Genomic DNA, 17139 nt, shown 5'->3' with positions numbered 1-17139 from the left:
CCCAAGCAAAGGGAAGTATGTTTGACAACTTTTCATTCATTCAAAGACTTACCCTTAACTCTGATCTGCTATATATATCGCCACTATTATTCATTCCTATTACCCTGTTCAGTCATTCTGTAGTCTTCCAAAAAAGATTAACTGCACGCCTGGCATTAATTCTATATAAATGTTAAATCACATCGGAGCTAGGCTGCAGAGTCAAGACATCCGTATAAAACAGATCTCTGAAACTAAATCTAAGTAAAGGGAAAGCACTTTATTTAACCTATAGAAGTAGAAGATATAGGGCACTTTTACCATAAAACCAATCTCTTTTTACATAATGAGCACGTTTAGATCAGTAAATCATAAATTAATGACAATGACTGTCTCCTATGGAGCCATCACCATCGCTATTCATAGGATGGCTTCAGCCATCATTCTGCAGAGCTGCTAAAACAGTCTTACACTTAGGACATTAAATATCCCGGGAAGGGACATTTTCATAGCTTGATCTATCCAGAGTGCAGTTAGAGATATTAGAAGAGGTAATATCACTGAACACATATGCTGAAGCCGCCATTAATAATAATATATATATATTTCAATATTGATGGCAAGCAACAGGAATTGCTACTCTGTTACAACAGCGATATTCCTCCGACAGAACACTAAATCCCTTCTCCCGTATTTATTCTGCTCAGAACTACAGGAGCTTGCATGTTAAATCTCTCATTTCATGGGATGACTGCTTTCCCCTCTATTCTCCGCCTAAATTATTCATGGGACTCAATGAATAGTCTTTTCATCTGCTCTGTTTCTTGCTGGGTGTTTGCTTATAAATTTCACATTCTCAATGAAAAGTGTGAAAGATTAACACACGTACAGGACCCTTTTGGAAACAGATAAAAAATAATTGCTTATAAGAATATCTGCAATAAAATACCAATATTAAATGATAAGTGAAACTTGCAACACTTTTATCCAGCAGAGAAATGCAGCACCATAAAACGGCTTAGAAATGTATATCCTTTTATCTGAATATTAACCCTTTCCAATGCAATTTGCATTCTGGTTTTCCTAGGGGGCTTACTCTTTTTCTGCTGTTATACAATGGCGCTATCTGCTGGCTAAAGCCAGTACTGCATGAGGTGACACGTTGGATAGGCTCTGACAGCAGAGAGGCTGGCAATATACAGTAAGAGAACCCCGACCGATGTCTTTCAACATCGGAGGTGTATAGCCTTAAATCATAATGTCTTTAGACATCAGACAGTGGATTGGAAAGGGTTAATAGTGTTTATTTGTTATATTATATAAACCTTTACTTTATTTGTTTAAAGATAATAATGTAAGAAGTTAAATAGTACTATTTTGATAACTTTATATTTTTTTTAACCCATTTGAAAACTGGAGGATATACTGGCAGCCATTGAATATACTGTATGGTCTCATTCACATTGTGACTATATGGTCACATATTCTCTAGTGACTACTGGAAAAATAATTCAATAAGCAGGATTAGTGGTGTCCATTGATTGGTGGGTACAGCTAGTCCTAAGCACCGCCCACACATATGCTTCTTAGCTCTGATCCGCATAACCTCAAAGTAGCATACAGTAACATATTAAGGTCTAATGTACACACCAGAGCATCTAAGGCAGTCCATATAAATCTTCACGACTCTGCTAAGCAAATTTTTAATGACATAATAGCATACTAATAGAATTGAATGGCATACAACATTCTGATGGATGTCATAGGCATCTGACAGAAAAAGCTCTGTATGTGTATGTATGAAATCACAAGCATGTGAAGGTATAGTATGGCCCCAGTAACTTGTGAAATGCATAGAGTGTTTGGCTGTTTTTGTACACATCACAGCTTTGTTGCGGCAACCAGTTGGATGGGTTGGGAGTCTCTCATTCTAGAGATAGGCATGGGGATCCTATAGATATGCTATCAATGTCAGAGATGAGAATACTCATTTAAGTCCATCATGCTTAACCTACAGTGCTCTATAGAGTTGATATAGATGACCATTAGAGATGATCGAGCATACTCGCTAAGGACAATTGCTCGAGCGAGCATTGTACTCAGTGAGTACCTGCCCGCTCGGAAGAAAAGGTTCAGGTGCCGGCGGGGGGCAGGAAGCGGCGGGGGAGAGCAAGAGGGAATGGAGGGGAGATCTCTCCCTCACTCTCCCCCCCCCCCCCCCCGCTCCCCCCTGCCCACTCCTACAACTCACCGCTCACCCGTGCCGGCACCCAAACCTTTTCTTCCGAGCGGGCAGGTACTCGCTAAGGACAATGCATTTTATGAATTTCTAGACTGATCCCAAATGGCTCAACATATCTTTTCCTCAAGGTCATGTTCTAATAGAGGACAGTGGCGGGTACTCCAGAATGGCTCCACTTAGGTAGCTGCAACTTTAAACAGAGCACCATAATCCTAATCAAAAAGCTCAACGTCAAGACTTCTCAGCTGAACAATGAAATCTTTAAGATCTTCTCATTCACCAGTTTATAATTTAGGATTTCCAGTATATGTATTGAATATTATACATATTGAATCAATTAGATGATTATTAAAATGTGATTATTATACCTTTGTCTCATCCACAGGTTCATATGTGGAAATATACTTCTTCATAACTTTTGATGCCAGTACTTGAAAACGAAGTCGAAATTCTGTGAGGCCCATACGATCAGTATAGCCTGTGAATAGAAAACAGTATAAAACAGATTGATGCTTTTATGCTTACTGTCACATGCAGATACATTTTGCAACATAATTTTAATACAGCATTTCTAATCGACGGACTACAGCAAAACCAAGCGAAAGCCAAATGCTTTATCAGGAAGTATTCTGAAGTTTTTGTGGTGTTATAGAGGCATGGTCTTATGCTCCAATGTTACCAGTGTATGTCAATATACCATTAGTCCTTATCAATGTTGTGCATAGGGCAGTTAATGTGAGAAACTAGACCTATTTTTGTAGACGGTCTTTCCATCAGATGATTAGAATATACTTTGCAGTTCTCAGAACTTCAGATTTGTGCACATAGATAGAAAAAAATCTTCTTCCCACTTGAGGATTAAATCAGTCGTCATATGAATAAGAAGGTGCAGGGAAGAGAAACACTCACTCTAGAAGTAAACGAATGGGTCACTGGAAAAGCAGGACTTCCAGCACTCTCATAAGTAAAGCACAGATTTTATTGCATCTTTTAAAAGGCTGCACTGTGGGAAGCCAAGGATAAATCCAGGAATGCTTACATGTTTCAAGCCATATAATTCTGGCTCTTAGTGATCATAGAATCATAGAATGGTAGAGTTAGAAGGAGAACTCACCACCTCCCGTGGCAGCCTGCCCCACTCATTGATAACCCTCACTGTCAGAAAGTTTTTTCTAATATCTAATTTATGTCTCCTCCCTTTCAGTTTCATCCCATTGCTCCTAGTCATTCCTTATGCAAATGAGAGTAGGGCTGATCCCTCTGTGACAGCCCTTCAGATATTTAAAGACCGCTATTAAGTCTCCTCTCAGCCTTCTTTTTTGCAAGCTAAACATTCCCACATCCTTTAACTGATCCTCACAGGACAAGACCACTCACTATCCTGGTAACTCTTCTCTGAACTTGCTCCAGTTTGTCTATGTCTTTTTTAAAGTGGGGGGCCCAGAACTGGACACAGTATTCCAGATGAAGTCTGACTAAGGAAGAGTAGAGAGGGATAATTACCTCATGTGATCTAGACTCTATGCTTCTCTTAATACTTTCCTGAATTGTGTTTGTCTTTTTGGCTGCTGCAGCACATTGTTGACTCATGTTCAGTCTATGATCTATTAGTATACCCTTTTTCACATGTGCTGCTGCTTAGCCCAATTTCTCTCATTCTGTATGTGCTTTTCTTATTTTTCTTGCCCAGATGTAGGACTTTGCATTTCTCCTTGTTAAATACCATTCTGGTAGTCGCCGCCCACTGTGCAAGCTTTTCTAGATCTTTTTGAATACTCTCTTTCTCTCTTCCCTAGTATTGGTTATCCCTCCTAGCTTTGTGTTGTCGGCAAATTTGATCAGTTTCCAATCAATTCCTTCCTCCAGATCATTTATAAAAATATTGAACAACACTGGGCTGAGGACATAGCCGTGGCTATGACTAGGAGCCAAGATTATATGGTTTGAAACATGTAGTCATTCCTATTTTTATTCTGTGCTATCCACTGTGTTGCCTTTTAGAAGATGCAATAAAAGCTGTGCTTTATTTATGAGAGTGCTGGAAGTCCTGCTTTTCCTATAACTTGAGATTTCTCTGTGGTGCTAAATTATACAATATATGCATTAATTGTAAAAATTATCTGAACAGTGCTCTAATTAACGGAAGGTCTACACTTCTGTCATGTCAAATTTACATGTATTTTGTTTTGTGCTTTCAGCCAATAAATATTAGATATAATACAAACGGCTGGGCTAGCTGCACAGAGCCTGTACGATGACACAAAGTATTACACTTCCGCTTTGCTTCTAGTTCTACTTCCTTAATACGGCATCCAATTGAACATGATACAATTTATATCTAAGAGGAAAAACCTCTATACGGCGGTACAGCATGAGCTCATCGATTCCTATGGGTGTTGTTTATTATGGTTCCGTTCAAGTTACAAGTTGCGCAGATCTGTAATAGATGTGCAGGAGGCCTTAAAGGGGTATTTCTTAGATTGACTTTTATCATCTATCTACAGGATTGATGATAAAAGTCTGATATCAGTGGAGGTCTTACCACTGTGATCCCAAATGATCCTGAGAATCAGGATCCTATGTTCCTCTAGTCTCACCACTGAGGGGATGTTGCACCCCTCACAATGAGGAGGAGCTTAAATGGACTAACAGTTAAGCATGCACAGTGCTACTCCATTCATGTTCAATGAGACTGCCGGAGATAGCCCAGTGGTTGTAGCTGGCTATTTCTGTCAGCCTCATTGAAATAAATGGAGTGGCGCCACACAGAAGTGACCACCACTCTATTCAATCTCCGCAGGTGGGTGTGCAATGAGCTTGCAGTGAGGAGTAGAGGGAGACAAATGAACCATGTTCTTGGGATTGGTAGGGTCTCAGTTGTGAGATCAGATTTTTATTGCCCGTGTTATGGATAAGTCATAAAAGTCAATCCTGGTAATTCCCATTTAAGGTGATGAGCTAAATATTTATTGTCCGTTAACTTGATTGTGTCTAGAGATGAGCATACTCGCTAAGGGCAATTGCTTGAGCGAGCATTGCCCTTAGCGAGTACCTGCCCACTCGAGATAAAAGGTTCGGCTGCCGGCACGGGTGACAGGTGAGTTGCGGCAATGAGCAGGGGGAGCGGGGGGGAGGGAGAGGAAGAGAGAGATCTCCCCTCCGTTCCTCCCTGCTCTCACCCGCCGCTCCCTGCCTGCCGCCGGCAGCCGAACCTTTTCTCTCGAGCAGGCAGGTACTCGCTAAGGGCAATGCTCGCTCGAGCAATTGCCCTTAGCGAGTATGCTCGCTCATCAATAATTGTGTCATATGCCAGACTAGAATAAATGTTACCTACATTTGGTGAAACTAGTTACCAGCACTGAAGATGTTAATGTTTGCTGTCAAGTGAAATACTTATTTCTTATTTAACTAGATATAATGGATGTAGCAATTTTACCTAAAACTTCCTAGCAGCTATTTGTTAGCATCATTAATTACTTAGAAGTCATTATGTTCTTCATCCTAATGGACCAGTTACATTATTTGTCATGTGCAGCAATCACATCTTCAGTCCATGTCATCATCTGGAACAATCATTAAGACATTAGCAATATATTTTCCCACACAGCACGCAGGTATTTATAAACAGCTTGTCAGTAATGTGACACGGCTTATATTAAGTATTTACAATAATCAATTATTATGTATCCACATTAACAAATACCCAGTGTCATCATAGGACAAATAGAGGAGTAGTGTAATTCTTACTTGAATGGGGTTATTAGAGATAACTAACTTAATAAAAATAATAATATAAATACCAATCTGTAGCTTAAAAGTGAAAAATATATTGTCTTGTATTTTAAGGGGCCTTGGATTAAGAGAAGAATGCATTTTACATCTCTACCAAATAACGGTTTTAGATACTAGCTCCAAAAAACTGGAGACGGAAAGAATGTCTTCCCAGATTTTGAATTTCGAGAATGTCCCTTTCCTAGGATATACAGTAACTGTGACCGTCATTTCCTGCTTTTTAGCCTGTTATTGGGTCAGTTGCTAGGCGTCTGTTTCCACAGTTGATCCACTGAAGTAAATCGGCTGACCTCATTGGCTAGACTTCCTCTAAGTATCCCTCACAGAGCTGTTGCTGGTGATAGCGTAGCTATGTGCATTTTCTTTGTATAGTTTGAATTGCTTGTTCCTAATCTAGTCTTGTTTTCCAGTCAATGTGTTTCTCCTCCTATGGTTATGTCCAGTCCAGTCTTTATTTACTAGTCTTGTAGTTTTGTCTGTTAATTCTCATTTTGTATCTGCTTAACCTAGTACTCAGGTTGCTTGTTCTGTTTTTTGAGCCCATGAGCTCGTGTCCTTTTGTTCTCAGGGACAGTATTTCAGGCAGCATTAGCTGGTAAGGATATTGAGGGCTAACAAGGGGACAGTGGCATCTGCTGTTAGGGTCAGTGTCAGGGAGAAATTAAGAAAAAACTTAAAGACAGCTAGCATTAGAGATGGGATTTCTCTTTTTAATTTTGTTCCATACTATCTGCTCTAGTGTCTACTATCAGCTTCATTATTATCATCTTTCTTAGCCTGCCTTCACGCTGGTAAGAAAATTTTTTAGCGATGCAAGAAAATGCTGAATTATGAAACTCATGATTTTCAATGATTTAATTTCCATCTATGATGTTGCGAGATTTGGAAATCACTGCATTTCCTATCTCTTTTGCTATTTTTTCCCACCCGTGTTTCCCTATGGAGCCTCTGATCTATCGCATCACAGCACACATACTGTGATTTTCATGCGATGCAATGCATTTTTAACATTAGCAAAGCCTGCCGTAGTCTATTGTGCAAGAAAAACGCAGGCTGTTGCGATGCGCAATATTTTTCCAGGAAAAAGCAATCTTCATGCTCAAACATCGCATGAACAAAAATGCAATATTGCTGCAATTTTTTTGCAGTGATATCAGGCTCGCCAATGTAAAGGAGCCCTTATCCAAATCCCATCACCTTCTACCCCTATCATCTAATTGAGAGACCCTAGTTTGTATTAGTGTTCTCTATTGTGTTGATATATGCTGCATATCTATTATTCTTATGACAGTCCCGTTGTCACACTATTTGGCTCTATTGTAAGTCCTGGGACTATCTGAATACTGGGACATACAGTTAGTACCACGGAAAGGTGACTGCTACAGATGATATCAAGTTCTTCCATTTAGTGTTCAGTCGACATCACTTCAGACATCCATGAAGCAACTTGGGAAATGTAAAACATTCTGCAGAATCAAGTTTTTTGGGGGAAACAGGCCACATCTTTTCAAGAACTGGGGGGTACCTTAACAGTGAAGCCCTCCTCAAACTTTCAGAAGCAACTGCATACATTAGAAGTCCTTCTCTATCTGTAATCTGAACTGGCATTTTAGGCTGCATTCACAAATAGTGTTTAAGTTGCGTTTTTTAATTGTGCTTGCTCGGCTATTAAAACCCACATTAAAAAAACACATGCGGTTTTTAAAAATACATTCTGTTTTGTTATGCATTTTTTTAATAGCGGAAGAACCACAATTAGAAACCGCAACAAAAACGCAATGTGTGAACGCAGCCGAAAGTTTCTGCTACATGCAATACTGAATTGCGAAGGCCTCTCTTTACAGTAAAGGGTAAATTAGCCACGGATGCAAAAGTAATTCAGCAGATGCAAACAAAGCATTCATGCCAAGGAATTGCTTCTGGCCAGTACAAATCTGATGGACAAATGAACAGAAATGTTAATTATTACTTCTTCATTAATTGCATGTGATAATTGTGGGCAGAATGCAACTGTTTTATGGTGCAAATATTCTATTATGGACTTCTGGGGCAGGGCAAACATTCAACAATGTAATTTGCCATGAAGAGCCTGAAAAATGTTTCCTATTGTAGCCAAAAAATGAGTTAACATATTCTGAATCAGTGAACATATCCAATAGCAAAAAGCATCTTGGCATTTTATTAGAAAATTCAGATTGATGGAAATGACAAGCCGCTGTTTAGTATGCTGAAATATCCTGTGCTATACAGGGGATTAGTGTGATTAAATGAATGAGGATAAAATGATCTCCAACAATAAGAAAATGTCTTCACAGGCCATTGAAATCCAGGTTGCCTTACAGCTACCAAGTAATTACAAAGAAAAAGGAGCATAGATCGCTCTGCTGAAATAAGTTGCATTTTTTTTACCATGTACTGTTTTCAGTTTTCTTTCCTGACAATAAAGCTGATTTTTTTAAAGCAAAATTGCCTACTTGGCTTAAAATGGCCCAATACCTACCTGCTCTTTATTTTCTGCAGTGCTGGTTATTTTTAAGATCTTTCTATTTGGACAGGCTAGCTGCATTGTCAATTAGGAGTCTGAGGTCCGGTAGTCTGAAACACACCTTTGCTCTTTTCAGTGGCTCAGGCTGAAGCTCTGTGCCTACTCCATAGTTTATGCTGCAGCTATGGCTGTCATGTATAAGAACAAACCCACCACAATGCCCCCAGTGACTAAATAGGTACGGATGCTGCTTTATAGGCATTACCATCTAGATTAAGAAACATACCCTAAAGTTTTCAACCATGACGTGTGCATTTAGAGAAGAATTTAAGATTTTTATGGAATTATTTTTATTCAAGTTACGTTAAGGCTGGGTTCACACGGGGCGTAAAGCCCACAAAAATCTCGCAAAATGACCGTACGGAAATACCACGACATCTCTGCGGCAGAAATGCAGCTTCAAACCAGGTTTTGAAGTGGCTTTGCCATCAGCATTCCGCTACAGCCATCTCTCCCCATAGAGTAGAGAGAAGCTGCAATGGAGATGACGATATAATTGACATGCCGCAGCTTGGAATTCCCGCATGGCAAGTCAGTATATCATCGTGGCTTGGCCGCAACGGCTTCTCCGCAGCGTGTGGACAAGATTTTTGCAAATCTCCTCCACTTTGCCGCTTTATCCTGGGATAAAAATTGCCGGCGGAATTTTCACAGCAACTCCGCCTCGTGTGAACCCAGCCTTATACTCAGGCATGAGGCTGTTTATTTATATTACTGTGACAGACTTTAAAGCAACTCTCTGGTCCCGGACAAACAAAGATCCCTAAACCCTTTCTCCGACTACCTGATGCACACTGTGTATTAATATGCATTAGTTCTCTAAGACACTACATGCTGCTCTGACTGCCAGCACTGCTCATGTGGACAGAACTGGCCAATCAAAGAAGGTGTCGTGTCTTAGCCTAATAATGCATACTAATGCATAACATGTAGTCAGGGAAGCGGTTTGGTCATCTTTGTTTCTCCAAGACCAAAGAGTGACTTTAATAAAAGCTTCTTAAGGTACCTTTATATGGGAAGAGCGTTCAACAGCCATCCAACAGTCTATTGCTCTTGTGCTTTCACGCGGGAGTCAGAGAATGGAAGAGAAGCGGTCCGCAAATCTGTTCTGGCCGTCCGCCATAATTCACTGCCATCAGGCAGTCATTCACAGATGAATGGCTGCCTGTTTACACAGGCTGATAGTTGCTTGGCTTTTAGGTGAGCCAAAAACCAAGCGACTCCAACAAATGAGTGATTTCTCGCTCAGTGCCATCAGTGGCCGAGTGTCCACAGGACAGCTATCATCTGAATTCCTTGTTTCCAGTGATTCTGGTGATAATTGCCCCATGTAAAGGTACCGTTATACAGTTTCTTATTTGAAGTTTATCTTGACATATAAAGCATGTTGTCTAAATTATTAGTAATACGCTTCACCAGGTTTTCCTATCTGGACAACCCTTTTTAAAATGCATACCTGCTGGTGAGTACTCTGAGTTCGGCAGCTAAAATCCCGCTTGATCATCCGATATCACCAGGGAAAGCCACACATTGTAGTATTACATTGTATCCACTCAATGCAAACACATGGTTAAACTCCAGAGTGAAACCCTCCTAAGTGAGGTCCACATGCTCTTAGTATAATCCCTTGAAGAAGAAGGTTTTCACTATGCGTAATGAAGCATTAGTGGTCTGCATAACGCAAAGCATTCATGTTCTGCTCCCCATTCCTGCTTTCTTGCTAAAATTTCCCATAACCACTTCCGTTGTTAAGGGGTTCAGCCCATATTTGATTAGACACAGCTCCTATTAAGGCCTCGTTCCCACGAGCGCACATTAGAGGGATGAGAGAAGAGCGCTTTTTATAAGAACCAATGATTTCCTATAGAACCGTTCAGATGAATGAATTTTGGATCCACAAAATCCCTGCACCTAACAAAGATAGGACATGCAACTGCAAAGCATCTAAGGTCCATGGAGCAAAAAAAGATAGGACCTGACCTATCTTTGGCACGTGCTTTCCATAGACTCCTATAGCGGCTGGAAAACACGCACCTCAGATCGTGTGAACTGGCTAATTAAAATAGCTGGAATTCACCCGTTCACGTGATCTTTAGTGCAATATAGCCATGATCTTTTTACTCCCCCCACTGGTCTAGTGCTGGTTTAGGTTTACTTTATCTTCAGTGATGGTCTATGATACCTACGCACAGCAGCTCCAGCCAATAACTGGCTGTAGCAGTCATGTCAGTTTTTGGAAACCTGGAAAATCCCTAAAGCTAATGGGAACCATATTGAACATAATATGGATCCAAGTTTACTGTGGAGGAAATAGCAATGGGAAATATTAACAAACTGGAGGGTAATAATAATTATAATAGTATCTGCTACATTTAATTCCTGAAAGTAAAGGCCCATTTACACACAAAGACAATTTTTCAAATGACTGAAAGATTGACTAATGTCCATTAACACTTTAGCAGCTTTATTTGTATGTAAAAGGGCCTCCAGGAGCTGTTTGCAAAGCACTGCATGTAGTCTGAGCTCTGCACACAGCTGCATTGTTCTCGCATGGGCTCTCGGCAGAATACAATGTAATCTCCGACTCCCATGCAAACCACAGCTCGCGGTCCCTGTTATCCTTCTCCGGCTAAATGATGGATTTTAAGCTCACCTTAAAATCATTGTTCAGCCGAAGAGGGAACGATGGCAGCATTTACACGCAATAATTTTCGCTCATATGCAATCGTTTGAACAAATTTGAACAAAGCGATAATCATTGTATGTAAATGGAGCTTTAGTCTACAGTTTTCTTTATGCACTTAACACGTTTATTGTGATCTGTTACTTTAGTGTATGGCAACTTCCTACATACCTATACTTGTAAAAATGTTGATTGCCTGTTGGGATTGTTACTAGGGATCTGAACTGTGTGTGTTCCTATAGAATACAACAACCACTGTATATATCTATCTATCTCATATCTATCTATCTCATATCTATTTATCTATCTATCTCATATCTATCTATCTATCTCCAATCTATCTATGTATCTCATATCTATCTATCTCATATCTATCTATCCCATATCTATCTATCCCATATCTATCTATCTATCTATCTCATAAGCTCATATCTATCTATCTATCCCATATCTATCTATCTATCTATCTATCTATCTCATATCTATCTATCTCATATCTATTTATCTATCTATCTCATATCTATCTATCTATCTATCTCCAATCTATCTATGTATCTCATATCTATCTATCTCATATCTATCTATCTCATATCTATCTATCCCATATCTATCTATCCCATATCTATCTATCTATCTCATAAGCTCATATCTATCTATCTATCTATCTATCCCATATCTATCTATCCCATATCTATCTATCCCATATCTATCTATCTATCTAGCCCATATCTATCTATCTATCTATCTATCCCATATCTATCTATCTATCTATCTATCTATCTATCTATCTATCTATCTATCTATCTATCCCATATCTATCAATCTATCTATCTATCTATCCCATATCTATCTATCTATCTATCTATCTATCTATCTATCTATCTATCTATCTATCTATCTATCCATCTATCCATCCATCCATACATACATACATCTATCCACCCATCTATCTATCCATCTGTCCATCCATCCATCCATCCATCCATCCATCTATCAATCCATCTATCTATCCATCTGTCCATCCATCCATCCATCTATCCATCCATCTATCCATCCATCCATCCATCCATCCATCCACACATCTTGGCCCCTTGGAGCCTGCAAGAGGCAGTCACATTTATTTGTATGTAGTAAATATGTAGATGGCTGCTCTTTTCTAAAACAGTGCATCAATCTAATGAAGTACAATATATTAGGAAAATGTTAAATTTCTCAAAAAATGTCTATCTGTTACAGAAGGCACACTTTTAGAATAATAAGTAATCCTTTGTTGGGAAGCCTCAGTTAAAAAGACCAGTAGTTTCATTGAAAAGTAAATTGTGAAAAGTGTATTTTTATTATTTTAATAGCAAAAATTATCTAGCACAAAACATATTTTAAAAGTCTACGAATCTACGATGTAAAGTACGTGAGAGCATGCAAAAAAATTACATTACAACCTCCCCTGCCCTGAATTAAAGCACTTTTTCTCAGCTTTTTTTTTCATTTACCAACTACATTCCAAAGGGATTGTATTGAACATTTAACCTAGAAAAGAACCATTGCAAAAGAAAATGAAAATAAAGTGAAAAGCTTTGTGTACACCTAATATATGCGCCATTTAAAAGCAGCTTTCATTGTCCAATAAATACACAAGTCTCTTACCTATCCTGCAGAGACGCATCGCATCTAATAGCTGAGCTCCTGCAAACTGAATTCTTACAGTGGGGACATCAATAGCAGCATTAATTGGATCTCCTGCTGTTCCTCTGCAAAGTTGTGAGCTTTTGCATTCTGTGCCATCCATTCCCAGTCTGGGGACCAGACAATGTACAAAATGTATCTGGGACCGTTTTAGCAAATTCATCAGAGCGTCCTGGGGCAAACAAGGAAAGCAGAAATCAAATTGTGTAAGATCATTTTCTGCTAAAACGTGTTCTCCTGACATCTAGATTACATTAAACAAACTTGTATCCCTTTTTTTAACACATGCTGCACTTTCCCTAGATTATACAATGAGAACTTCAATGCAGATGTATGACTTTTATGTAGATGAGCAGCGCAGAAGGAATTAAAGGGAAAATAAAAGGAATGCATTATCTTAAGTGTAAGGAAATAAGTCAGAATTGCTGCACAGTGATATCACTCGGGCTTTTGAATCAACTTATAACATTTGAAGTCCAGCATTCCTCTTTCATATGGCTTTACTTACAGTATATACTATTTGTCATAAGACACAAAATCCCCTTGAAGTAAAAACACAGAAAACAATGTAGAAAACAGCTACTGTAACTAAAACAAATACTACATAAACTAAATACACTGGGTGGCCTGTCCGCACTATTAGGCCCAATGTCCACTTGCACGCACCGATTCCACTGCTAAATCCCACAGCGAAATCCAGCCACACCCACGGACATGGACAGGAAAATACATTTTCTTACCTCTCAAGCTCTGGATCGTCTTTCTTCAGCACAGCGGATGCATCTGGACGCACCGGCGACATGCTGGACGCATGCGCAGTGCTATTTTTTTTTCTTTTTAAATCTCCTGCTTTCCTGCGGATCCGCGGCATGTTCACAGTGAGATCCAATGTCCACGGATGGTTTTGATTTGTGGAACCTGCATGGGAGATCCGCAAATCAAGCCGCCCATAAGGATGCATTAGCATCCAAAAAACAGTTAAATGCATGCGGATGTGATTTTTTTTCCGGTGTGCGTATTGCATGTGCAGGAAGAAATCCCAGTATGCTCCATTTTTCTGGGAATCCCGTGGGACGGCTTCCCTTGAAGTCAATGAAAGCCGTCCAATCTGGGTGCCCCGTGCAGGTTCCACAAATTAAATCCGCCCGTGGACATTGGGCCTCACTGTGGACGTGCCGCAGATCCACAGGAAAGCAGGAGATTTTTATTTTTTTTTTAATTGCACTGTGCATGCGTCCGGCACGTCGCCAGTGCGTCCGGATGCATCCGCCGTGCTGCAGAAAGAAAATCCGGCCAGCACGGAGGAGACCCGTGCTGGATCTGGACAGGTAAGAAAATGTATTTTCCTGTCCATGTCTGCGGGTATGGCTGGATTCCGCTGCGGGATTTAGCAGTGGAATCCATGCGTACAAGGGGACATTGCGCTTGACAGCTGTGGCTGTGCCGCAGATCAGACGGCTGCCGCTGACTTCAATGAAAGCTATCCTGCGGGATCCGCAAAAAAATGGAGCATGCTGCAATTTCTTCCCACACACGCTGGGGGGGGGGGGGGGGGGGGAAATCACATTTGAATGCTTAAAATTGTTTTGCGGATGCTAATGCATCCATATGGGCGGCTTGATTTGCGGATCTCCTGCATGGGTTCCACAAATCAAATCCGCCCGTGGACATTGGGCCTTATACAATCTGCTGTTGATTCATATTATTACTAGATATGGTAGAGTTGTTTTTCGTTACAATATAGGTTGATTCACATGAAAACAAATCATATGTGTTCCAAACAGAACAGACTCAAAACAACTTGTCAGATCCGAGCTGCTTTCATGGAAACAAGAAAGAAAAGTGTGTTTATTATGAATCTCAAACATTGCCTTGTAGCCAGTGGCTTGAAGGGATGTGTCGTGCCCAAAAACCATTGCTTGGGCCAATTAATAAAAAAAAAAGAATTGTTGGCTTAAAAGCACTGGAGCTGGACCACCAGTCAGTGGAAGAAGGTTCTTTTCACAGATGATTCAAAGTTTAAGGGTTTTGAGTAGAGATGAGCGAGCGTACTCGGTTCAGGTGTTTTTGGACCCGAGCACTGCTTTTTCCGAGTAACTGACTACTCGGACAAAAAGATTCAGGGGGCACCGGGGGGGCGCGGGGTGTTGCAGAGGGGAGTGGGGGGGGGGAGAGAGAGCTCCTCCCTGTTCCCCACTGCTACCCCCCACTCCCCCACGCCGCCCCCGCCCCCCGAATCTTTTCGTCCGAGTAGTCAGTTACTCGGAAAAAGCAGTGCTCGGGTCCAAAAACACCCGAACCGAGTACATTCGCTCATCTCTAGTTTTGAGTCCAAGAGGCCCATAGACTTCCTATGGAACCCATACATTGCTTCGAGTAGTGGTGAAAACAGCCAAAAGGGGCACAACGCTCAGATAAATGCTTCTTTCCATTCATTTTAGCATTCAGTGAGGGTTTGTCTTGAGACAGGTAAGTGTATTCATCCGATAGTCAAGCATTGAGGAGGCTCTATTATGGTCTGGGGATGTTTCGAAGGTGGTGCAATTGGTGATTTGTTAAAAATAGAATGAACCATGGACTCCAAGTGTTACCGCAACATCCTGGTAGGCTATACCATTCCTTCCAATATCCACCTTATTGGTTGTAATTTCACTCTATAGAAAATAACAACCCAAAGCGTAACTTCTGTCTTCGCGAAAAGTATCTTCAGTCAAAAGAACAACAGGTGCTGAAGAACATGGTTTGGCCACCCCAGAGTCTCGATTGCACTCTAATTCCACTCCTTTGGGATCATCTGGACAGGTGTGCTTGAGATGTACAAGCCAAACTCAGGGGTTGTTACAAGAGCAGTGGGCTGCAATCGGAGCTGAAACTTCAGACAAGTTTACCACCTGAATGCCACACGTTTGCACTTTGGTGAACAAAAAATGAAGGAAATGGCTCAATTCATTTGTAAACACAGTGAATTAGTACAAAATATATTTGCCTAAATAAATCCATATTCATCACAAACTACAGAAGCTTCTATTGTTCATTTCTGAAAAATCAACGATTTGTGCGGTATATTGAAATTAATGCGCATCCGTGCCTCCACAGTAATGTTGCATCTTTGTTTTTGTTTGCTTATGAATTGCAGATTTTCAATATTTATTTCACCTTTTTTAGGACGAGTTGATTAACGCTGTATTTTAAAAAGTACCATTAATTGAAGCAATTCATAAGCGTCATTTGTCTCAATTCGTGTATCGCAGTGGGTGTGGACCCACAGTGTTACTGATTGATTTGGCTTTAGACTACTCCTGAGGACTACTCTAAGAGGTCCCATATTTTTCATCCTTTAACCCCTTTGTGAGGGATCTAGTCTAAGCTGCAGGAAAGCCCCAGGTTATTGCCCTGGAAGTCTTCTCAGTACAGCAACAGTTGACCTGGGCAAAACAAAGGCACTGCAGCATGGTCCAAAGGAGGGGAAAAGCAAAGTTGTAGCCAAAATAACAAGCTAAGGTCAAAGCAAGTGGAGTTGAAGAAATATGGTTAACATGAAAAAGGTCTGGGCAAGTGATATTCAGAGAAAACATGGTCAATATAACAAGCCAAGGTCAGAACAGGCAGAGTTTGGGAAAGTTGCGTAATCAGACAGAGGGTCAAAAGTGAGAATCAAGAACGATACAGATATACCCATAACAGAATGAGCAGGATGCTGTTTCTCAAGTGGGTGGAAGGTGTCTTAAATAACCCAGGAATGACTGTGATAGGCTAGAGACAGGAAAGCTGGGTGCACACACTTGTCCTTTAAGAGATGAGTAAAACATGTGTATGCACCCTATTGGCGGAGGCTGTAGTCAAAGATATAACATCTGCTATACAGAGGACCAGGATGCCAACAGCTGCTGGAATGGAGAGGTAAGAGAAAGTGCTGCTGACTGCAGCTGATGGCCTTAACACTTAAGTTGAAAATACACAATTAGCATGAGTTTGTAACTTGGGTGAGGTTTGGAGGTGGACGTAATAAGGTACATTAAGGTAAATAGTTTACACTTGTAAAGGGAGCAGTCCCAGCACCCAGTACCAATGGTTAAAATATGTAAATGTGTTTACTTGTGTCTCTCTTATAATTGTCTCTATATAATTCAAGGTGTTAGAGAATTAACCCTTTCCAAACCATTTCTGGATTGAGGATTTTCCACGGGGACTGTTTCTGCTATTATGCAACGGCAC

General features: G+C 40.5%; 1 protein-coding gene across 1 annotated transcript in view; it reads right to left on the bottom strand.

Annotated features, from left to right (window-relative positions):
• Positions 1-17139, bottom strand: part of MYO18B (myosin XVIIIB) — a 529330-nt gene that overhangs the window by 295266 nt on the left and 216925 nt on the right. The window contains exons 21-22 of the mRNA XM_066603908.1: positions 12886-13096; positions 2590-2699 (exon numbers count right to left, since the gene is read on the bottom strand). Of these exons, the coding sequence (XP_066460005.1) occupies positions 2590-2699; positions 12886-13096 (321 nt within the window). The remainder of the gene's footprint in view (positions 1-2589; positions 2700-12885; positions 13097-17139) is intronic.

Source organism: Eleutherodactylus coqui, chromosome 5 (assembly GCF_035609145.1).
Source record: "Eleutherodactylus coqui strain aEleCoq1 chromosome 5, aEleCoq1.hap1, whole genome shotgun sequence".
In the NCBI taxonomy this organism is placed as follows: Eukaryota; Metazoa; Chordata; class Amphibia; order Anura; family Eleutherodactylidae; genus Eleutherodactylus; species Eleutherodactylus coqui.
The sequence above is the reverse complement of the archived record's forward strand: the minus strand, read 5'-3'. Positions and strand labels throughout refer to the sequence as shown.